A 22,347-nucleotide genomic window follows, 5' to 3' on the forward strand; every position below is an offset into this window, starting at 1 on the left:
GACAGGAAAAAGCATCTCTCACTGCGTCTTTTCGTCGAGTCCTCTTTGGCCCGACGGATGCGAGAGAAAAGTTGGTCTAGGTTTTCTTGCTTCTTTCTCTTCTCTTTTCTCCACCTTCGGTCGGAACACACAGCAGACGCTTCCGCTGCATTTCATCACTTTCTCCTTCCTTCTCGCGTTTCGCTTATTTACCGAGAGGAACAGAGTGCGTCTCTTTGACTGAGACACAACTCTCTCTGTTTCGCGGCTTCTCTGCGAGGTTGTTCACCTTCTTTCCTTTTAGCCGACTCCAGGCTTTTTGACAGGTGGACATGCACCTTGGGCAAACGGTGACCGACTCTGCGTTCGGTCGAACATCGCACGAGAACTGTTGCTTCGACTCCAGTTTTACAAAAAAAGAAAAACCAACTGATTCGTGGGCCAACTGCGCACTGAACTAGAAGCTCTCATCGCACATGTTCGACGCGAACCTCCCGCTTACACTATGCGTTATCGAGACCGGCGGGGATCGAGAAAGGAAAGTGACAAGGCTGGAGTGGACTGTCTCGTGGAGCAGCTTGCTCCAGAGCTCGTTTTCTTTCAGTGTTCTTCCTCTGACGGGTCGTCAGCCAGCCATGAAAAGTTGAACAGCTTCTCCCAGTTCGTTCCTCCGCGTCTCTGGCTTCTTCTTCCTCCTCCTCCTCTTGGCTCCGCCTCATCTTCTGCAAGAAGCAGCGTGAGGAGGCGCTCCTCATTCTCTTTCGAGAAGTCCTTCAGGCTCTCACTTCTCGGCTTCTTCTTTCGCTCCTTTCTGCGAGTTCCTGAAACGCTTCGACGGACTGCACGTTCCTCCTCGCCTCTGCTTCTCCGTCGCGCGTCCTCTCCCCCCCACTCTCTCTCGCCTGCTCTGTGTTTTCTCTCCTCTGTATGCAGCTGGTCTCGCGCCTCCACTGCCTCTCGACGATGAGGTCCCCGAGTCGCGACGGCGGGTGAGTGCGTCGCGACTCTTGCGGCTTGGTCTGTTGCGCTCGCAGCCTCAACAGCCATCTCCACAGAAAGAGACGGAACAAGAGAAGCAGAGAACGAACCAGAGGAAGAACAAGGAGACGAAGACGAACATGCAAGAGAGAGCGACGGAAGAGAAGATGACAAAGAAGAAGAGGAAGACGAGGAGGAAGAAGAGAGAGAAGAGAGAGACGAGGAGGAAGAAGAGAGAGAAGTGGAAGAGGACGCAGTCGCCGATGGAGACGAAGGCACAGACCCCGCAAACGAAGGAGAGAACGCCAGAGAAGAAGAAAAAAGGGAAGACGTGAGCGACTTGGACGGTAAGGTTTCTTGAATTCCTTGATCTTCTCGTTGCTGTCCTTGGCGCTTCCTCTCGGATTCTTCTCTGACCTCACGCGCCTGCTGCTTTGCCCGGAGCGCCGCCTGAAGTTGTTTCTGTCGAGAAAAGCTCTGCAGCGCGAGCAAACGCATGCGGAGGCTTTCGAAATCCGAGAAAGGCCGAGGCATGGGCGGGAGCGCAGATGCTCCCACCGTCTGTCCCGCTCCTCTCGGCAGCGTAGAACGGCGCGCCGAATCTGCGAAAGCATCTGCAGGCCTCAGGGACCTGGAGGCCGACATAAAGGAGGAACACAAAGAAGCAGAAGAAGAAGCCACTGAAGAAGCAGATAATGTCGTGGAGGAGGGTGTGCAGGAGGAATGCGCGGGAGAAGGAGAGGGTCTTCGAGAAGCGGAGAGAGCGTGAGACGTCGCACCTGACGCCTGCGACTCCGAAGAACTATGAAGCGTTCTTCGTTCCTGGTCGATTTTTTCGAAGGCGGCGTCCAGCCTGCCCTCGTCAGTTCCATCCAAATCTGTCCTCTCTTTCTTCTCTGATTCGCGACCCGATGGTCTGCATGCGCTTCCAGCATGGCCGTCAAAGTCCCCGCTGCCCGCGCGTTTGTCTCCCTCCACTTGTTTTCCTTCTTCTGCTCTGTGTGCGTTTGCTGTGTCGCGTTCGGCTCCTTTGACTCCCTCTTCTAGTCCTTCGACTTCTTCGACGTCCTTCAGCGCTCTGCTCTCAGTGAGGAAGGTAGGCGGTTGCCTGACGGCACAGCAGGCGCCTTGGTCGACCGTTGGTGTGGAGGTCTCGCCTTCTCTGTCAGTTGTTTCGCTCAGCGAAGAGCGGATCTTTTCGGGAGTTCTTTGCTCTCGAGAGCCGCAGCTCCGGTCTCTCTCGTCGCGCCCTCGACTCGCCTCCTCGCCGTCAGAGAGAGAGGAGACGAGGCTCTCGAACGAAGAGGAGACCGCGTCTCGCACGCAAGCATGGCTCTGGACAGCCACGAATTGCCTTTCAGGGCGCCAGCTGGCGGGGGCCTCGGAGCTTGCACTGCCTTCCCGTTGGCTGAGGCGAAAAGAGGGCAGAGAAGCCTCTCCGTCGCTGTCCGCGCAAAAGGCGGAAGGCGCAGGCCGAAACGTCACACGAATCGCCTCGATGCCTGAAGCAGCGCGCGCAGAGGCGAGAGACGGAGGCAAACGCGACGCAGAAGCAAGCGAGGGAGGACGAGACGGCGGAGTAGACGGTGGAGACAAAGGACCGGAAGGAGCAGCAGGAAAGGCCGACGAAGAAGGAGAAGGAGAAGACGAAGAGGGCACAGGGCAAGGAGGAAGATGATGAACCACAGGCGAGAAGGAATAAGGAACAGAAGAGGAAGACAAAGGACCGGAAGGAGCAGCAGGAAAGGCCGACGAAGAAGGAGAAGGAGAAGACGAAGAAAGCACAGGGCAAGGAGGAAGATGATGAACCACAGGCGAGGAGGAAGAAGGAACAGAACAGGCGAGGCAGACCGAGGAGTTACCGCAGCTGTAGGGATCGACAGGGAAGACTGGAAAGGGAGAATGCGAGAGACCACAAGACGCTGAGTGGGGAGGAAAGCGTCCAAGTGGAGAGAAAGAAAGAGGATAGTGAGGGTAAGGACAAAAGGGAGGACAACTAGACGGGGGTCGTGTGTCTCGCAGAAAGTCTTCGCTTCTCTCCCCGAGCTTTTTCCCCGTCTTCCACGAGTCATACTCCCTCCCCGGAGACATTTCTTCGCGCGCAAAGTCGTCGAAAGCCTTCCTCTCCCCTCGTTTCCTCTCTCTCTCCGCCCTTGCTTCCCCTGTCGCTTTCTCTCTCTCATTCTTCTCATCTCCGCTTGCGAACAGTCGCTTATCCGAACAGTCAGGTCGAGCACCAGAAGCAGCATCTTCTTCACCGCGCCTCAGTCTCCGTCGAGACGAGGCCTTTCTGCGCGTCGCATGTCGCCGTGGAGACAAGGAACACAACCGGGAAGAAGGAGACGAACGCGAAGAAGGAGACGAACGCAAAGAAGAAGGAGACGAACGCGAAGAAGAGGCAGAAGAACGAGGAGAGGGTGAAGGTGAAGAGGACGAGGATGTGTAGCATCGTTTGGACTGTCTGTTTCTGGGAGGATTTCGTTGTTTTCCGGCGAGGCGGAAGTCGCTTTGAAAGCTCTGGTACGCGTCGATGAGGCGCTGCTGGCTTCGTTCTCTTTTCTCTTGAATGGACTCAAGAAACTGCAACTGAGTTGCAACGTTTCTGATCTTTCCAATGATGTTCCCCAGCGTTTCGAGGTCCTCTTCTGGAGTGTCTTCCTGTCTCTTTTGACCGCGTTCTTCGCTCTCCGATAGATCCGTCGCTCCCCTCCTTCTCCTGCTTCTCCCTTTTTCGCGTATCCCTCTTCTTGCTTCTCTCTTTTCCTCTTCTGTCCTTCTCGCTCCATCCTTCGTTCTTTCTCCCTCTTTTTTTCTGGCGCCAGCGGTTTTCCTCCCTGCAGTCGGTGTCTCTGTTCCGGTGTCCTTCGCCGGTTCGGCGCGGTGCCTTCGGGGACAAGAGCGCCTGTGAGAGTTTTCCACCTCGTTCTCTCTCGTCGATTTCTCTCTCTGCACATCTGATTGGTCTGAGGTACCTCTCGACTGTGCCGTGGAGAAACGCAGAGTCTGCGTGGACGACTCAGTCGACCTCCTCCGTCTGTCTGTCCAGAACGGCCTGGCGTCCGCTCTTCCTCTCCCTCTCTCTCTTCGTTCTTCGCTTCTTCCTCTCCTCCTCGCCTCTTCGACTGTAGCCCTGTGCGCGTCGCCTGCTTCTCTTTTATCTCTCCCAGAGTCTGTGCGCTCCGCTGTCTGTCCGTTGGAGTCTCTCCCATCCTCCCGTCCTGCGTCTGCTCTCTCCTCGCTCTGCGCCGTCTCGGCGTTCTTCTCTCTTGTGCCCCGGGGCGACTTCCATCTGATCTCGACGAAGTCTCCTCTGTAGATGTGGAGGCGGTTGCGCGGTCGTTTGTTTCTTCTCTGTTCTCCCCTCGCACTCTCTCCACCCGTTTCCGACTCTCTCTTCCGCGTCTTATGCTTTCTGTTCCTGGCTGCTCTCTGCCTCACTGCATGTCGCCTGTCCGGCTCCGACCTTGTCTTCTCTCTCCGGCCGCCTCCCTCCGGAGTCTCTTCGGCTGCTCTGCGCGGCCTCGGCGGTCCTCGTGGTGCCTCCAGAGCGCCCGCATCCCCCAGATACCTCCTTGCAAAGGCAGAAGAGAGAAGAGAGGAAAGCGAGGACGAGGAAGAAGAGAGAAATCTTTTATCCCCGGTCCGCCGCGAGGGACCCGGAGCCAAGTGTGAGGTCGGTGCTTGAAGCAGCTGTCTCCGCTTCGCCTGCTCGCGCTGCCGCCTTCTTTCTGTCCTCAAGAGGCGACGGTAAAATCCCCTGGGGAGACAAATCTCCTCGTCCTCCTCGTCGTGACTGACATGCTCGGGGGTCCCCGACGCGCTCGACGCAGACGCCCAGGACACAGGCGAGGGAGCCGAGGGAGAAACACTGAGGAAGGAGGACGCAGAAAAAGAAGAAGAACGAGAAGCGCAGCCAAGAGGTGGACAGGGAGCAGTGGAAGAAGACGGGGATTGAGATGAAGAAGAAGAAAAGGAAGAAGAGGCAGGAGAGGAAGAAGGGTGGCGCACTCTGAGGGAAGCTCTGTACGCAGAAAGGAGGACATGAAGATCCTTCATGTGGAGATGCTGAAGCAGGGTCGTAGAGGGATCCTCTTTTCCGAGACCGTATTATTCGCTCTGTCTCCATACGCTGGCAAAAAACAAAAGAGAAGTCATCCCTCCGTGTTTGCCAGCGCTGTCTCTCCTGCGCATCTCTGATTCCTTCGATCACTTACCTTTTTCTTCGATACACCTCCGCAGCATCTTTCAACTCGCCGTTCGCCTCCGTTAGAGCGACAGCGATCTCCCCAAGCAGACTTCGGACTTGTTCGTTGTGAGCTCCTTCCGCCTGGACTGCGTCCCAGAGCAGACAGAGCTCGTCTCTCTTCTCGCCTTTTGCCGAGAGCTTCGTCATCTTTGCTTGCTGTTCGGTCTCGACGGCCGCAAAACTCCGAGCCTGTTCCTTGTCAATCTGACCGGGGTCTTCCTCCTCTTCTTCAGACTTTTCTGCGCCGACGAAGAGGCGGGAGCTCGTCTCCTACTCCCGGCCGCAGTCTGTCGAGTTCTCAGGGAGCACAGCCGCATATGTCCCCCGTCTTTGTTTCGTTTTTCGACTCGAGCAAGAGACGGAACTTTGGACTCCCGTTGCGGCGAAGATAAAGGTGTAGAGCGACTCTTCGAAAGAACCGGAAACGGCAATCTTGTTCCTGCAGCCTGTGTGTCTCCTGGAGCCTTCGCTTCTCCGTCAAGAGCCAGGCGACACAGAGGCGCAGAATACGAAGAAGACACAAGTCTGAAGAGAAAAGGTTCAGCGCGACAAGACGACGGACGAAGCACGAGCGGACGAAGAGCGAGGAAGAAAGAGACAAAGAGAGAAAGGAGAGCGAGGGAGGAAGAGAGAGAAGAAACAGGATTCAGGGGAAAGCAAAGGGTGTGAGAAGCCTGCCGAGAGAAAGATGGAAAACAAAAGAGACGCGTGCACAACGAAGAAAGACGAGGGGGTATGTCGTCCTCTCAAGAAAAAACATTGATTTCTCGTCTCCCGTCTCCCTCCGTCAACCTCCGGTGTCTGCAAAAGACGACGATGCAAGAAAAAAGCGCCTCAGCTGGTCTTCCTCGCGAGAGAGAATGAGCCTTTTCTCGGCAGTCCGCCCCCAAAAAAAGAGCAAATCGAGCTTTTCGCGGCGGCGGCGCAGAGGCCTGAGGAGAGGAATTCAACCGGGAGAACTCGGGGAGAAAAGGGGAGACTGGAGAGACGAGAAAAGCGAACAAAGTCGCGAAGAAGTGAAAAAAATTGAAGAGGCTCGAGACAAGCCGCGAAAGAACGTCCGCACGACTGGGGCGCTTCTTCGGATCCTTTGCCTCCTTTGACAGCCTCCCACAGGAGCCTGAAAAGTTCAGTTTGACTCGCGGAGAGAAAAGAAAATGAAAAAATCCCTTTCATCTACATATTTTCTTCTCCGTTTTTCTCTCCCCGCCTCGCGTGTCTTGTCCTTCGTCCCCGCGACGCGAGCTAGCGGGCAAGACATTCGCACAGCCGCCTTTTCGCACGGCTGCATGCGCCCTTGGCTCTGAGGGCCTCAGGCTCTCACGAGCGACTGGCGCGAAGACATGCAAATAATCCACCATGTTCGAAGCATCTGCATCTAAACCCAAATCTGTTCGCATTCGAAGAAAACGAAGCATATGAAGAGCCCGACCTCTCCTCGCTTCGTACACGCCCTTGAAACTCCTTGTCACCGACTGACCATCATATGCATAAATACATCAATACATACATACATGCATGTGCTTCTCCATATCCATATATATATATATATATATGTACATATATGGTATACATATATATATGTATATATATACATATATATATATATATACATATATATATATACGCGTATGTTGATGTAGAGCGTTTATGAATGGTTAGAGCACGCGTAGGTGGTTCAACTGCACTGACAACATCCATAACATAACTCACGTACATTCCTCCTCCATTTCTGTAGCATGTCCGTTGCGACTCTCAAACATACGTATAAATATATATATATATATGTGTGTAAATATATGTGTAAATATATGTATATAGGATGTAGTCACGAAGAGAGCAACCAGCGAGGGCAGCTTGCGTGACTGGAAGGATCAGACTTTTTTTTCTCGTCGAGGTGAACAGTTCGTTAGCGCTTGCGAATTTGAACTTTCTGCATGCGCTAGGGGTCGGGCTGCGCCTTTCCAAGTCGATTGAACGAACACTCAGTGGCGTCATTCACTGCGAAGTCGAAAGGGAGACGAGCGAAAAAGGAAGAGAGCCAGTGACGCTGCGCGGGAGAACGTCCAAGACATCGCATGTCCTGCCTTTGCACGAAACGCTGTTCATGGTCACCCGAGAACGCGCGCGTTCTTCAAGCCGCGCCTTGTCTTCAGCCAGCGAAAGCAGAGCTTGAGAGTCCAGCGACGCAGGAGAGAAAGAGAGAGAGGCAAACAGGGGAAGAGACACGAGCAGAGGGAAGGCAAGAGAGCAGAAGAAAGAAGAAAGGAGAAGGCAAGAAGGGAGAGAGCAGAAGAAAGCAGAGAGAAGAAGGGAGAGAGCAAAGATTGGAGACAGGCGAGGAGGCAAAGGAAGCAAAGGAAGGGAAGCCAGGCCCAGCGCAGCTACGGGAGAGAGGTGATCAGATGCCCTGGCTTTCACAGGCTTCCTCGAAGTGAGATGTCTAAACGAAACTGCAGATTTTCTTGAAAAAAGGAAAAGCATGCACCAGTCTGCATGAGGGTGCATACGGATTCCGGCGATTCTTTTTTGAACTCTGAAGTTCTGCGTCGCCTTTCTCGACGGAGACTGTCGTGTGTATGCACTTCAAATCCGCAGAGCGGGAGAAGATAAAGCAGAGGCTCGACGACAGTGAAAAAAAAGAAAAGGCCTCGAGACATTTTTCCTTCTCGCTCTCTCCGCGATCACTCGCTTCTAGCTTTTTGTGATTTCTCTCTGTCGCCTCTGGAAAACCTCGCGGCCTCTCGAGAGAAAGATGAAGTTTCCTCGTGTACACTCGCTACACGCAGTTTCAACGTTTTTCGTCTCTCGTCCAGTTTTCTTCACCTCCTCCCCAGACACTCCATTCTGCGTCTGTTCTCACTCGCAGCCCCGCTCCTGTACCGTCTTTCCTGCGATCTCTCCCGTCGGCCACCGACGAAAATACTGCCTATCTCTCCTTTGTCGTGCTTTCCCTCTCTTTTGGCGTTCTTTGCTTTTCCATGTCTCCTCTGTCTCCCCTCTAGCTCTCCTTTTTCTCGCTCTACTGCCTCTCCTGTCTCTTCTCTGTCGCGCTAACTCACCGCGACGTTCCTGTCTGTGCATGTCCGCTTCTCCCTCTCTTCCGCAGCTGTCGCCACTCTCGTCTTCGCTGCGACATCCCTCTCTCTGTCAGCGCCTCTCTCTCCTCGCGTCTGCTGCCTCGCCTGCGCTCCACTCTCTTCATCTGCTGCATGAACCTCGTATCACACTCGCTCCCTCCATCTTCGGCTGTCTTCAGTGCTGCTTCTCTGCCGTCGCTTTCGCGTTCTTCTCTTCTCCCCGACGTTCTCTTCCCCTCCTTCTATCCTCTTTTTTGCACAAGCTCTCTGTTTCTCCGCTTCTGCTCCGCGGGCGTCCCCTCGTTTCTTTGCCTTTTCTCTTCTTCACAGATCCAGTTGTAACTCGCCGCGCTGCGTGTCTAGACAGGAGACGCCTGTCGGCGCAGCGTCTGGCAGCCCAGAGGCGCCACCCTCGACTTCCGCTTCACCTTTTTCTGCGTCCAGGCGATTCAGCAGTTCGACAGCGTACTGAAAAGACGCAAAGACAGAGACATCGAGACGCGCCGCATAGCAGAGAGCACGAAGAACATGAAAAAACAGCGAGGTCAACACAGGAAAGAGAGACAAAGAAACAGAGAAAGAGATGCACATCAGTCGAAGTTCTGAGCAGCCCAGGTAAGAGAGAGAATCAGCTGCGATGCCTCGAAACAGATCTGAACGGCCTGCGAGGGCCGCAAATATACGTATACACACATACATATCTATACGCGCACATTCATATATATATATATAGATAGATAGATAGATATTCATGCAAATAGATGTATATGAATATGAATACACGCATACACATATCTGTACATATATGTTCATATATAAACATATATGTATTCACAAAGCGGCCGGCAACGGAGGAAGCACAAAGCAGAGCAGGAAGTCACTGGGCGAGTCGCGCGCATGCAGTGTCAGGGAAAAGATGTCGGGGCGCAGAGAGGAGGTCGTAGAAGCGCTGAGAAGCAAACGCATGCACAGCAGCGAATGGATAGACACATGCGCAGAACCGGGACCAGGCACGACTCACTCCGTAGTACTCGTTCCGCTCCGACCGCACTGCATGCAGCACAGAAAGAGACAAGGAACTCCAGAGACTCTCCCTTCGAGATCCAAAGCTTTTCAAATCACGAACCTAGGAAGGAGGCGCCATACTTGGCACAGAGTCCCCTGGACTGAAACCAGCGACACTGAACGTAGAGAAATTTGCAGATGCATGCATGCGTGCACAGAGCGTTGCTCGCAAACGTAAGCGTGCATGTCTCTGTGTGTCTACTTGCGTCTTGCTGCACTTGTCTGGACTTGCCCGAGGAGGTCCACAGACACAGGATAGACGACTTCGGAATGCATGCACTGGGGTCGATCCCGGAAGCAAGGCGCTCCAGGAAGAGGTCGAACGCATGCCTCTCTCCTTTTCTTTCGAGATGCCTTTTCGTCTACAGAGCAGAGACTGTCGAGGCGAACATTTTCCGACTGCGCCGACGCAGACAGCGCATTTTAGAGGGGCCTACGTTTCCGGACGAGATACAAGAGTTTCGCAGATTTGTCTTGTGTCTCTGCTTCCGATTCGCCTCTCTCTCCTAAGGGCGCATGCAGTCGCGCAAGAAGGTCTCGGAGAAGGCCCTCGACTTCGTCGTCAGGCTCCACAGAGTCCTCGGCATGTCCCCCATCAGCCTGCATGCGTCGCGTGTGTACCTGCGCCCGCGTCTGGGCGCCGCTCTGCGCGGCTTCTCCGTCCGCGCCTGCAGTCGTCTCGAGCGATGCCTTCTCCTCTGCTGCGCTCGAAACGCATGCACCGGAGAGGCCGTTCGCGGGCTGAGCTGGGCGGCCCAAGGCAGATGAGGAGGCCGACGCTTCCAGTGAAGGAAAGTAACTCCGCGACACAGTTTCTTCGATATTCCCCAACTGACTCTGCAAATGGTGCATCTCAGCCAGCAGCGTGTTCCGTTCGCTTTGACTCTTCGAGCACTCCAGGTGCAGAGCCTCCACCTAGGAAACGCAAGAGACCAACCGGCAACCGAATTCCAGAAAAAACGATTCAATCGAAACGCCTCGAAAAACGCTCACCTTTCCAGACCCAAAACGCCGAATCCACCACGCGTGGACGCACCCACTCCCATACACATACATACATATACATATATTTACATATATCCATATAAATATATATATATATATATGTATATATGTATATTTTATATTTTAGATGTGTATGTATGCATTTGTACACATCTATGCGCATTCCATATATATATATATATATATATGTGTAAATATTGAAACAGATATATGTATGTATGTACAGAGACAGACGCACATATACATACATATAGATATAGATATACACACACACATATATATATATATATATATATGTGTGTGTGTGTAAATATTGAAACAGAGACAGACGCACATATACATACATATAGATATAGATATAGATATACGCATATATATATATATACACATATATATATATATATGTGTGTGTGTAAATATTGAAACAGATATATGTATGTATGTACAGAGACAGACGCACATATACATACATATATAGATATAGATATACGCATATATATATATATACATATATATATACATATATATATATATATGAAAATACATGCATGTATGTACGTGTTTGTGCACATGCACATAACGACTATGTTAAGGAGCCGATGTCTAGAGATGCATGTGGAAAGACGGATGGAGGCATGCCCGTTTTTTCGAAAGGACAGCATCGAAAGCGTGGAGAGCTGTGGCCCGAGCGATGAAGCTTTTGGACATGCCTCTTTCTGCAGGTGCTTCTTCTCCTGTTCAACGAGAACATAGGCCTTGCGAATGTTCCGGCACTGAAGACAGAAAGACGCACAAGACAACGCAGGAGTCGCCGGTCCACCTTCGTCGCCTCTGCCAGTCGAAACAGTCGAAAGCCTTCACAGAGTGCCAACGCAGAGAAATTCGGAGAAGATGTGCGAGTCGCTTCCCGTCAACTACGACGGACTCCCCTGAGACGCGCTCAGAACTGTCTCTCTTGTTTCAACGGGCTCTCTGCTGGGGGCCTCCCTCTTCTGTTGCTCTGCATGCATCGTGAGAATCGCGGCCGTTGCTCGGCAGACGCTGTGCAGTTGGGTGGTGCCTGTGCAGGTCCCAGTACGAGGGGGAGCGGCCGCGCGACAGGAGGACGAGAAGCCAGAGCTGCGCGTTTTACACAGAATGGAGACGCGAGGTCACTGGCACCTCCGCAGCATAGAAAACGTCTTTGCATGCAGCAAGAGAGACACAGACGAAGAGAGACACCTGCGGGGAGACAGATCCACACAGCTCCAGACGTTCTCGAAATCCTTTCAGACTCAAATGGTGCGATGAAAGCCCCTTGGGCGACGACGCATGCCTGCACAGCTTTCCTCGCCTACGTCTCGGACAGAGATCTCCTGGGCATCGCGCTCCAGCCGCATGCGCTCGTTTTCCTTCAGTGCATGCTGAGAAATGAAAAGAGACATGAAAACGACAAAAGGAGAGACCTGCATTTCCGCGCCTTTTTGGGAGTAGAGCGGTGAGACTCGAAACTCGAAGCAGCGGGAGAGAGAGTCCGCAGAGAAGATCCAGGAAAGCGAAGAAGACGAGAAAAGAGAGACGGAAGAGCGACCACACTTGCGTCGCCAAATGTCCTGTTCCGAGTAACGAAATACGGCAGAAACCCACGGCGACAAAAGCAGAAGTCTGGAAGGTCGAGAGGACTTTTGCGGAGGGTATCACTTTACCTCGAGTTCCACGGAAGTCACGCGAAGGCGCTCCGCGAGTGTATCTCTCTGCAACGTGAGGTCGTTGATGGCCGTCTGTCAGCGAGCAGAAGAAACATACGCAAAAAGCGGTCGAAAGTCGACGAGCGATCTTGACGCACGGCTAAGCAAGAAGCCAGGCTGCTGCATGCAGCGAAGGGTGTCTCTCCTAGCGAGAGAGAAACACCGACTTTCAAACATACATTTCTCAGATCAACGCACACAGCCGCAGACATACCAGATGACGCGGATGTATCGACGAGCCGTCAAATATGCGTTCCGTCACCGTGCCAAGCACTCGGTGTACATACACCCCACTTCTCCCCCTCTGGCGCTCCGCTCGCAGCTACCGAAACAGGCAGCCGCCCCAGTGTCTGCCCCTCGAGATAGGCAAGAGGGATTTCTGTTCTTCGGGACTCAAGCGTTTTCCCTCTCTCGTCTGCACCGTCTTCGCCTGGATGTTCAAACGAGACCGCAGCTTCGCATACAACTGCGGTGTACGTACCTCGGAGTCGGCTCGGAGCGTCTGGATCCGCGCCTGGCAAGAAGTCAAGACTTTGTGCTGGCGAGCAAGTTCTCGGTGACTCTGTTCTTCGCGCTGATTCGCCTGCTGCAGCATCGCACCTAGCTCTGCACTGTACCGTCGCAGGCGACTCGCCTCCTCCACTGCGCGTTGTCTGAACTTTTCAACGACTTCCAGATACGCTGCAAACGCACACAGCCTCACCATTGTCTCTGACCTGTTTTTTTTCTTCTCTCTGACCTGTTTTTTTTCTTCTCTCTGACCTATTTTTCTTCTTCTCTCTCACGCGCTCTTCTTCTCTCTGACCTGTTTTTTTTCTTCTCTCTGACCTATTTTTCTTCTTCTCTCTCACGCGCTCTTCTTCTCTCTGACCTGTTTTTTTTCTTCTCTCTGACCTATTTTTCTTCTTCTCTCTCACGCGCTCTTCTTCTCTCTGACCTGTTTTTTTTCTTCTCTCTGACCTATTTTTCTTCTTCTCTCTCACGCGCTCTTCTTCTCTCTGACCTGTTTTTTTTCTTCTCTCTGACCTATTTTTCTTCTTCTCTCTCACGCGCTCTTCTTCTCTCTGACCTGTTTTTTTTCTTCTCTCTGACCTATTTTTCTTCTTCTCTCTCACGCGCTCTTCTTCTCTCTGACCTGTTTTTCTTCTCTCTCACGTCACACCCATACCCTCGCGTTCTGACGCAGGTTGCGCTTTCCTCCCGCCCCACACAAGTTCTCGCTCTCGGTTCTCCACGACTGTGTTTTGTGTTTGTCTCTTCTTCCTCACCCAGGAGTTCCTGCGCGACGATGGCGAAGTCTCTCTTCTCGTCAACCAGCTCGCTGGGTTTCAAGGAGAAGGAGGAGAGGCGCCGGGCGCCGGGCCACTGGGTCTCGAAGTTCCCGGTCCTTCGTTCTGTCTCTCTGGACGCGCCGCCTTTGTCGAAGAGCGCTGCGGCATCCTCCGAGCTCCGCTCTTCTTCGTCTCTCTGTTGGCCGGCAGATGGGGCATCTGCAGTGTCTGTACACCCACGGCGCTGCTTCCTCTGCTGCTCTGCCTGTTCGGCAACGCCGTTTGCGTCCGCCTGGAGGCCGTCTCTCTCCCCATCCGTTTGCGTCCGCGTCTGCGAGCAGAGGAGAGAAGGCAGCGAAGCCGCGACGGCGTTGCTTGGAGAGAGAGCGTGCCCTGTTTCAGAACCGCTTTCCTGGAATCCGGAACGCGAGCGCGAGACCGGCTTCTTCAGGTACTCGAGGAAAGAGGCAGGTGCAGTCTGGGAAGCAGAGACGCCTCCCCCGGACAGCAGCCGCGTCCCCAAGCCGCTACGACTTCGCGCAAAAACGCTCCGCGTCGGCGTCAGAGGAGACGAGAGAGGCGCATCTCCTGGAGAGCCCCCGAGCGACGGCTGGAAGGAGGGAGACGCGGGGAAAGGAGAAGAACAAGAAGAAAAGGAAGAGGAAGAAGAGAAGGAAGAGAAGGAAGAAGAGAGGGAAGAGAAAGACGACGAAAAGGTGGAGGGAGGTTTTTGAGAGGGTGGACGAGCAGTTCCGGTTGCCGCGTACGGGTGTGAAGAGGCTTGAGGGCGAAGCCGAGCGCGGATTTCGTCCAGAGAAGGAGAAGCGGCATGAAACGTTTTCGCGAGGCCTGGCGGCGGATAATCGGAAGGACGAGTTCCAGAAGGAGACGTAAGAGAAGAAGAACCAGAAGAAGAAGAACCAGAAGAACCAGAAGAAGAACCAGAAGAAGAAGAACCAGAAGAAGAAGAAAGAGAAGAAGAAGAAAGAGAAGACTGGGAGGTTGACCCGTTCTGAGCAGACGGTGTTTGGTTTACTTCTTCGTCGGAGAGCCTCGGCGTGTGTCTTCTGAGCTGAGAAGAGGCCAGATTCGACTCGGCGTCGTTTTCCGAGGAGCGAGAGAGACAGGAAGGATGTGCAGACGTTGAGGGAAGGCCGCGAATGACGCCGTTCGCCTCAGAGCCTGGCTGCTGGGGGGGCCGGTCGCTCTTGTCTTCGCCGAGAGAGGAGACAGCCTCGGTGTCTCGGCTCTCGAAGAAAGAAGAAGCGAACGCCTCTCCAGCAGATCCAGAAGGCGGCGCCAGAGGTTCAGAGAAACAGCGAACCGGAGACGAGGTTGACATGGTACAGCACAGGGAGAGAAGGAGGAGAAGGAGAGCGCAAGGAAGAAAGAAGTCGGGGAAGCGAGGAAGAGAGAGCGCGCAAGGAAGAACTGGAAGAACAAGCGAGAGAAGTAGGGAAAGCGAGAGAGGCAAAAGATAGACAGAGACGGAGAAAGGAAAGGAAGGAACGACGAAGAAGGAAAAAGAAAGGACAAAAAGAAAGGACGAAAAAGAAAGGACGGAGGGGGGGCTCTTCGAGGCGAGACGAAGACAGGAGGGAAGATGACACGAGAGAAGCTCGGAGAACAGAGGAGAGAGAGGAGATCGCTGCACAGGAGTGAAGCAAGAACAGAAAGCGATGGAAAAAACAAGAGAGAGAGCTTTGAACTTGGACGAACCTTCAGAAAAAGAGATGAATATCGAAGTGCAACCCAATCGAGAAACAGGCGAGACCTTCGCACCACAGGGAGAGCAAGGAGACTGCCGCAGCCTTCAGAAAAGAGAGAGGAGGCTTTCCGCGGAAGAGAGCAAGGAGGCGAAGCCGCGCGTTTTCCAGAGAAAACAAAGACAAGAAGAGAGGTTTCCGTACAGCAGGCCGAACGAAGAAGTATGCCTGTGTGCGTCGAGAGCGTCTCGGACGGCTGGGAGTCGCCAGGGAAGAGCGGCGCGTCTGCTTCTCGATTGTCCGGATTCTTTGCTTGAGAAGGTTCCCTCTAAAGAGACAAGAGGTCGCAGAGAAGAGAGCGAAACTGGAGAGAGAATGCGCGGCGAGTCAGTCCTGTCTTTCAGTGTCTTCTGCAGCGACTCCGGAGCAGGAAGTGCTTAGAACCTCGCGCGGGACCGCAGCTTCCAGCCAAGTTCCATTTTCGTCGAGAACCGCGCCAAACGAGCGTCTCTCTGCATCCTTTAAATGCAAGGCTTCTGTCTCTCACCGCAGAAAAACAAGACATCGGTCACCTCGCTTCTCCAGCGCATCTCAGACGCGCATGCGCGCGCGCCGAGACCCGCCCCGGAAGAAAGGCTGGTGCGCTCGGGAGTCTGGCGAGAAAAGAAACGAGGAAAGAAGAACCTCTGGAACGACCGGCACGACAGGAAAAGTCGCAGAGGCTGGACACACTAACGCGTCTGCAGTTCGACAAGAAGACAGTTGAAAGGAAAAACAGGTTTTCAGAAGGAGCGGCGAGAAAACGGGATGTCGAGAGAGAGAGAGAGAGGGGGGGGGGGGAGGAGGCGCTCTCCAGAAATTCAACCGGCTCAGGTGAAGGAGCTGCGAGAGATGCGCCTCGTTACAGTTGTGATGTTGAAAGGCAAAGGAAGAGTCGAGAAGGCCTTTCGTTCGTCATCACCTAGAGCACGAGGAGGGACTTAAATTCTGACGAAAAAGAAAAAAGAGACCGGCGATTGCAGCCACAGACACCTAGGAGTGACTCTCCAAACGGTTTCTCTGCTTGCATTTTTACAGGGACCTGAGTCGATGAAGACATCTGTTCACCTGCTTCGTTTCAACTGTGCTCACATGCAGGAAATTGCACACAGAAGAATGGAAATATTTACTTTTCTCGTACGTGTACAAAGATTCATGTCTCTTCTTCATTCTAAGAAAACTCTCGGGAGACACACACCTTCGGCTACTTCACCTAGGTAACCGTGTGCAGTTCCATTCTCTACGTCGGCAAACCTTTCCGTTTCTATCTATCTAAATATGTATATACATATACATATATATACATACATATACATATATATATATATATATGTATACTTCATTATCGCCTCTTTCTACGCAAATTTTGCCGCCTCTACAGCAGTCCTATCTCGTAGTCTGCTCTGCATCTTACAAGCGTCGACCGGGAGTGTTTGTGTCCTCTTCGTTTCCAGATGTTTTCTTATATTTTCTTAAATCGCTCTTCCAGAGTTCACCACCTCTCTAAACTGAGAAAAATCTGCGGACTGACGAGAGAGACAAAGCAACGGCTTCGCGCGACCGGTCGCAGCCTCAACTACGGCCAAGCAGTCTGAAGACTGTTGTTGAGAAGGAGAGAGAAGAACAACAGAAAAACAAAGCATTTCCCTCCATAACTACAGACATGCGCATATGTAGATACGCACATGTGATACTGCTGTAGCCTGACAGCGACGCATGCAGTTATCCATGTGCTTGCGTACGCTCTTTTTTTTTAAATATACCTGCAAAAACTCATACCGGGGTGCACACGGCATGCGTCTCTCCTCTCGTTTCTCTCTCTCTCTGGTCGTATTTACGCTACAATCAGGAAACGAATGTAGAGAGTTACGTGTGTACTTACATATATATATATATATATATATGTATGCATATATTTGTGTACGTATATTTATTTATTGGATCAGTTATGAAGAATTGTGTGGAGAAGTCCATTAGCTGCATGTGTCTTTGTGTTTGTCCGTTCGAATTTCGTCCTTTGACGCACTCGCTTCGTGGTATTCGCTGGAGTGAAGGCTGCACTGAACTCTTCTGCTGCTCTCCGTTCACCCACAGACTCAGAGAGGCATCTGTGTGTCTCCTTCGAAACAGCTTGTGAGAGGCGGAATGCGTTTGCGGTGTGTTTGCTTCGGCCTCTGTCTGTGTACTCGTCACAGTCTGTGTCGCTGAGGGAATTGAACTTTACAGTTTCTCTTCGTCTGTTTTTTCACCTGCCCAGAGGACTGCCGACAGCACACTGTACCACCTGGCCAGTCTCGTCCAAGGCTTCTCTTCAAACCTACCCCACCCCCTCCTTGCCATGTTCGATCTCGCCTCTACAAAAATTGCTCTGGAAAATCAGACTGCCTTGAATCGGGACTGGAATATTTACACTCGACAGTTCACAGCTGGACGCCGGATTGCAGTTCGTTGGCTGCATGCTCTGAGGCGAAGCAAGAGGCGTTTTCTCGGGGCATCTTCATCCGCTCTCTCCTGTCGCGCCTCCTCTCCCTACCTCGTCCTCTCGCTCTGCACGGTTCTGCAACCTCTCAGTTTCGATGTTCTCTCTCCCAGGTCCACCCTGCTCTCCCTTCTTGTCTTCGCCACCCTTCCTTTCGTCGTCTCTCCTTTCGTCGTCTCTCCTTTTGTCGCCTTCTGTCAGAGATCCGCGCTCTGGAGATGCGTTCTTTCTCTCCTCGTTTCCTGCCGACTTTCTCACTCTTGAGCCTTCTTCCTTCCGCTTCTCGCATGCATACACTGCCCCGCCGACTTCGCCGCAAGCGCCAAGGGTTTTTGCTCCGCGTTCGTCAGGGCTTCCCTGGTCTCCTTTCGCTTTCTCGTCCCCATCTTTCCTATCTTCTTTTCCGCTGCGTTCGGCCTCCCGTTTGTGGGGTCTCCTGTCTGCGAAGGAAGACGCCAGAGACACCTCAGCCCCCGTCCAAGAGTCCAGAGGGCCCCGCGAGCTGAGGCGGCTCTCAATCAGGTGTACGTCCAGCGAAAGCTCCGACTCCACGCGCTGGCAGTCGAGAAATCCTTCTTCGTCGGGAGTCAGGGCGTCTCCTTTCTCTCCGTTCTTCTCGCCGTCTGTCGCCGAAGGAGACAAGCCTGCAGCAGGCTCCGTTCTCTCCCTCCCGAGAAACGAGGGAGGCAGTCCTGGCGTTTCTGGAGCGCACAAGTCGTCTCTCTTGCCGTCCAACGCACCGGCCGAAGCGTCGTCGAGCACCTGCGCTTCAGAAGAAAGAAGCGAACGCGAAGAGGCCTCTTTTCCTTTCTCTTCTTCCCTCGCCTTCTCCCCACACCCGCCGGTCGCCTCTCTCTCGATGCCCCTGGGGACTCGCCCTACCTCGGGCGACACCCTGGAGGCCGCATGTCTCTCCGCAGGCGCGAAGCACCCTTGACGGCGCTCGGAGCCTTCTTGCATTTTCCCCGTTGCTTTGTTCAACCTTCTGCATGCTGGAGGCGCCTTCAGCGGAGAGTCTGAGACAGCGGCGGAAATACGATCTTCCCCGAAGCTCAAGCGTCCGGTTCCCTCCTCCTCCTTCTCGACGCCTCCCTTCTTTTCTGGCGACGAGTGCACCGCGTCCCTCCCTGGCAACCGACAACTCAAAGCCTCTCCTTCTTTGCGTTTTTTCTCGCTGCCTGCATGCAAGGATTCTCCGTCAGTGTGGGGCTCTGGAGTCTCTGGAGTCTCGCACACCTCACATGTCTCCTTGCGTCCCTTCGCCTCGACTCGGCGTCTTCTCTCCCTCTTTCGGGCATCTTCTCGTTGCTTTCTGCGCGTCCTCAGATCCTGCTCCTCGCGGAGAGAAGCCAAGAGGAGCTGCTTCTGGACCTCTCGCTGCATCTGGGCCATGTGCCTGAAGGCTGGGCCTCTTCGTTCGCTAAGGCGCCCCACAGGCAGCAGGAAACGCCGCGTCTCCACTGTCTCCTTTTCTCGCGCAGCCGTCAGCAGTGCGCGGACGGCGTCCAGCTCGTCCTCCGTCGCGGTGGGGAAGAAGGCGAAGGAAGAAAACTCCTCAATCGCCGGCAGCCGCGCGACGAAGGCGAGAACGTCGCTCTCTGTCTCCTCCACTTTCTCTGTCTCCTCCACTCTCTCTGTCTCTGAGACACTTTGGCCCTCCTTCCGGACGGCCTTCGTCTTCCCTCTCCTCGCCTTCGCTGAGGCTGCGAACCTGCCGTCGGGGGTCTTCTCCTCTTCGTCGAGACGAGGTCGCGTTCTTTCTTCGGAGACGCGTTTCCAGGCCTCGTCGTCCACCCGAGTCGTCTGGGGAGACCCGAGAACGAAGTCAGCGAGCTGGCAGATCCGTCCGAAAGTCCGCGCAAACGCGAAACGGCAGACCGTGGGAGCCCAGCAGCTGTCGCGGGTGGCCGGAAGTCTCAGGCGGCTGTCTCCTCGAGTGCCTTCGCGTCCAGACAAGTTAAGGAGGTCAGGGTACAGGCTGTTCTGTTCTCTCTTTGACGAAGTCGTCACCTCCACGCGAGCCTTCTCTTCTCGTACCTCAACGCACACTGGAGAAGCGGCCGCGTCCTGAGACAGCTGAGAGAGCCGAGAGACCTTTTCAAGAGAAGACGAGGCGGAAGAAGAAAGCGAGAAGGAGTTGCGCGAGACACCGGCGTCGAGCGCGGAGCTCGGGGACGCCGCGACCGCGAGGCCAGCCTGGAGAAGACACCCTTGGAGACACTGGACAGCCAGCCACAGGGCCGCTGTCACGGCGTCAGCGGTCGCTTCTGCACATGCAGGCGCTTCCAAGAGATCTCTGGCCTCCGCGAGCTGGGCCTCGACGAGGGCAGAGACAATGGGGTTTCTTCGCAGGTCGGAGACACAGGGAGCTTCGTCAGAGCCAGCTTGAGGAGACGGAGAAGGACTGGACTGGATCCTCTGGGTCGGCGAACATGCGCCCTGTCGCCTTTCTCCAGCCACAGAGACCTGAGACACTCGCGCTTCTTCGAAAGAGGCGTCGAATAAATCCTGACTCTCCGGCAAAAGCAGTGCAGCCAAACCACGGCACCGCAGCACGGAACTCCTTCCTCGTTCCCTCTCTCCTTTTTCTTCTGCACCGTCGCGGTCTTCCTCTTCTTCGCCTGCTTCCTCTTCCTCTTCTTCCTCTTCGTCTTCTTCGTCGCTTTCGCTGTCGAGTGACCTGTGGCGAGAGGGTCTGCGTCTCTTCTGAGGCAGGTCTCCAGTTTCCGCGCGTCTGAGAATGCGCGTGTGTGCAGTCACGAGGATGAGGAGAAGAAGGTGAAGAAGATCTTTGGAAGAAAGCACCCCCTCAGGCTGGACATCTCGGAGCACCTGCCGCGAGGCTCGGTGGATTTCCACTGCAATGAGATCGAGGGCAGTTTGAGACGACAACAGAGATCTCGTCGTGGTCAGAAACAAGTAGTTCGCAGCATTCAACTCTTCCAAAGTGATCGTGTCTCTTCCATCCTCCTCGTCTTCTTGGTCCAGTTTTTCCGCCTCGTCTCGGTCGTCTCTCTCATCTCCTTCGCCTGCCTCGTCCGCGCCGCGTTCGCCTTCGCCTTCGTTCTCTTCTCGCCTTCGAGGGGAAGCCCCCGAGGCAGCCGCGGAGTCCCCAACGCCTCCGTTCCTCGCGTCGCAGCTTCCACTTGGTCTGCGTCTCTGTCGACACGATCCGGAGGCCGCGCGAGCGCCTCCCGAGTCTCCAGAGCCTCGGCCCTCGCGACTCAAGGCGAATCCGGGTGTGTAGACACCGTAGAAGGTCTGGCGCGCGACGATGTTGACTTGGACGCGGTGGAGAACGACGAGGAGGACGAGGAGGTAAATGGCCATCAATGTTCGCGCGTAGATTTCGACGCCCATGTGAAAGAAGCAGCGGCGCTTGGCGACAGGTGAGAGAGTCCGCGAGGACGCAGGATCTCTCAAAAGCGCCGTGTAGTGCGATATGTCAAAGGCGACGTCGACGACGCCTCGGATCTCCTCTCGCAGTTCCCACACCGACCTGTCGGCCAGACGCTGAGTCCGTAGAAAATGGAGAACGACCTGCCACTCGGCAGACGCGCTCGCGCGCGGCGTCGCTCTGTTCTCGCGACGAGAGAAGGAGACACCCAGCTTCTCGAAGAACGAGGAAAGCGGAGAAGTCAAAGACGCAGCCCACGCAGAGAAAGAAACCGCAGGGGTCTCTGCGTCTCGCGAGGCGCCTTCGGCGCCTTCGGCGCCTTCGGCGCGCTTTTCGACTTCTTGTTCTCCCTTCTCTCCTGGCTGTCGGATCTCTCCGTCTTCTCTGTTGTCTTCGCGTTCTGGAGTTCTGTGGCGACTGCCGTGGGGGGGGGGAAGTTCCTCTGGGTTCAGGCCCAGGAGCGAGGCGAGGAGGCGATCTAAGTCGTCCGTGTCTTCCAGCATCGCCGACAGCTGTTTGTACTGTACGTACACCTGGCGGCCGAGGTAGACGAGCCCCGCGGCGGCGCTGCCGCCAGTCAGGAATGCCCATTTGTGGCGCCTCACCGCGTTCCACGTCCCCGTGAACATCTTGGCGACGGCGAGAGGAAAAGACTCTGGAAAAGAAGGGATGGCGGACGCGGAGGCACTAGCAGTTAGCAGTTGGAGTTTCTCTTCTCGAGGCGGCTTGTTCGCAACAGTTGGTTCCTCACACACCTACGTCGTTTGTGTGTCTCTACTACGCCTTTCGCGCATTGCATGTGGCGGCCGTGAAGAGCAGAACAGCCGTTGAATCCAATGCTCGTTCGGCCTTGTCGCCCGACGTATGCAGAGAGTGAAACAGAGACAAGGAACTGGAAGAGCGGCGAATACGCGGAGCGACAGCGACTCCGAGAATCGCTCTCCTGTTGCTCGATCGAAGTTTTGAGCAGGCAGAGGACGCGGTTCACAGTGAAAATTCATCTGGTCAGACGACTCTCGACTCGCTAGCTTTAGTCGTGATGAACGCCTCCAGCTCTGCTTAACCTGAGAAGTCAAGAAAATGCAACCGGTCCGCGTCGCACGAGTCTCTCCTGCACTCTGTTCATGTCCTCGCCGCGCGTTGCTTAGTACCTCCGACGCAAGTCCTCTCTCATGATACATATTCTCAAAAAGAACGAAATCTACAAAGACCTCGAGATAAACCTCCTAGAATGCATACACACTAGTTCACATGCACACACAGACAGAGAGAGACAAGCATATCTGTATGCATATACAGATACATATACAGATTATATATATATATATATGCATATAGATGTACTTATGTATATGTATAGATGTATTTCTGTATG

General features: G+C 54.1%; 4 protein-coding genes across 4 annotated transcripts; 1 reads left to right on the plus strand and 3 right to left on the minus strand.

The window, feature by feature from the left end:
• Nucleotides 1-21: 21 nt before the first annotated feature.
• TGME49_309080 (hypothetical protein) lies at nucleotides 22-6,311 on the minus strand. Its single transcript, XM_018782561.1, has 2 exons — nucleotides 5,172-6,311; nucleotides 22-4,978 (listed from the first exon to the last, which is right to left on the minus strand). Exons 1-2 carry the CDS (start codon nucleotides 5,348-5,350, stop codon nucleotides 580-582), a joined length of 4,578 nt encoding a protein of 1,525 aa, XP_018635632.1. The 5' UTR covers nucleotides 5,351-6,311; the 3' UTR covers nucleotides 22-579.
• A 1,877-nt stretch (nucleotides 6,312-8,188) lies between these two features.
• Nucleotides 8,189-15,605, minus strand: TGME49_309090 (hypothetical protein). The gene is made up of 8 exons (XM_018782562.1): nucleotides 13,349-15,605; nucleotides 12,562-12,761; nucleotides 12,039-12,113; nucleotides 11,691-11,756; nucleotides 11,064-11,126; nucleotides 9,786-10,263; nucleotides 9,305-9,333; nucleotides 8,189-8,751 (listed from the first exon to the last, which is right to left on the minus strand). The coding sequence occupies exons 1-8, from the start codon at nucleotides 14,691-14,693 to the stop codon at nucleotides 8,608-8,610; spliced, it is 2,400 nt and encodes a 799-aa protein (XP_018635630.1). The 5' UTR covers nucleotides 14,694-15,605; the 3' UTR covers nucleotides 8,189-8,607.
• TGME49_309095 (hypothetical protein) lies at nucleotides 15,583-17,486 on the plus strand (the record flags this gene model as incomplete). Its single annotated transcript, XM_018782563.1, has 3 exons — nucleotides 15,583-15,696; nucleotides 16,135-16,313; nucleotides 17,354-17,486. 3 exons carry the CDS (start codon nucleotides 15,583-15,585, stop codon nucleotides 17,484-17,486), a joined length of 426 nt encoding a protein of 141 aa, XP_018635631.1.
• TGME49_309100 (hypothetical protein) lies at nucleotides 17,341-22,207 on the minus strand. The gene has a single exon (XM_002364138.2). The coding sequence runs from the start codon at nucleotides 21,599-21,601 to the stop codon at nucleotides 17,594-17,596; it is 4,008 nt and encodes a 1,335-aa protein (XP_002364179.1). The 5' UTR covers nucleotides 21,602-22,207; the 3' UTR covers nucleotides 17,341-17,593.
• Between the last annotated feature and the right edge of the window lie 140 nt (nucleotides 22,208-22,347).

This window comes from Toxoplasma gondii, chromosome XI, assembly GCF_000006565.2.
Source record: "Toxoplasma gondii ME49 chromosome XI, whole genome shotgun sequence".
Classification (NCBI taxonomy): Eukaryota; Apicomplexa; class Conoidasida; order Eucoccidiorida; family Sarcocystidae; genus Toxoplasma; species Toxoplasma gondii.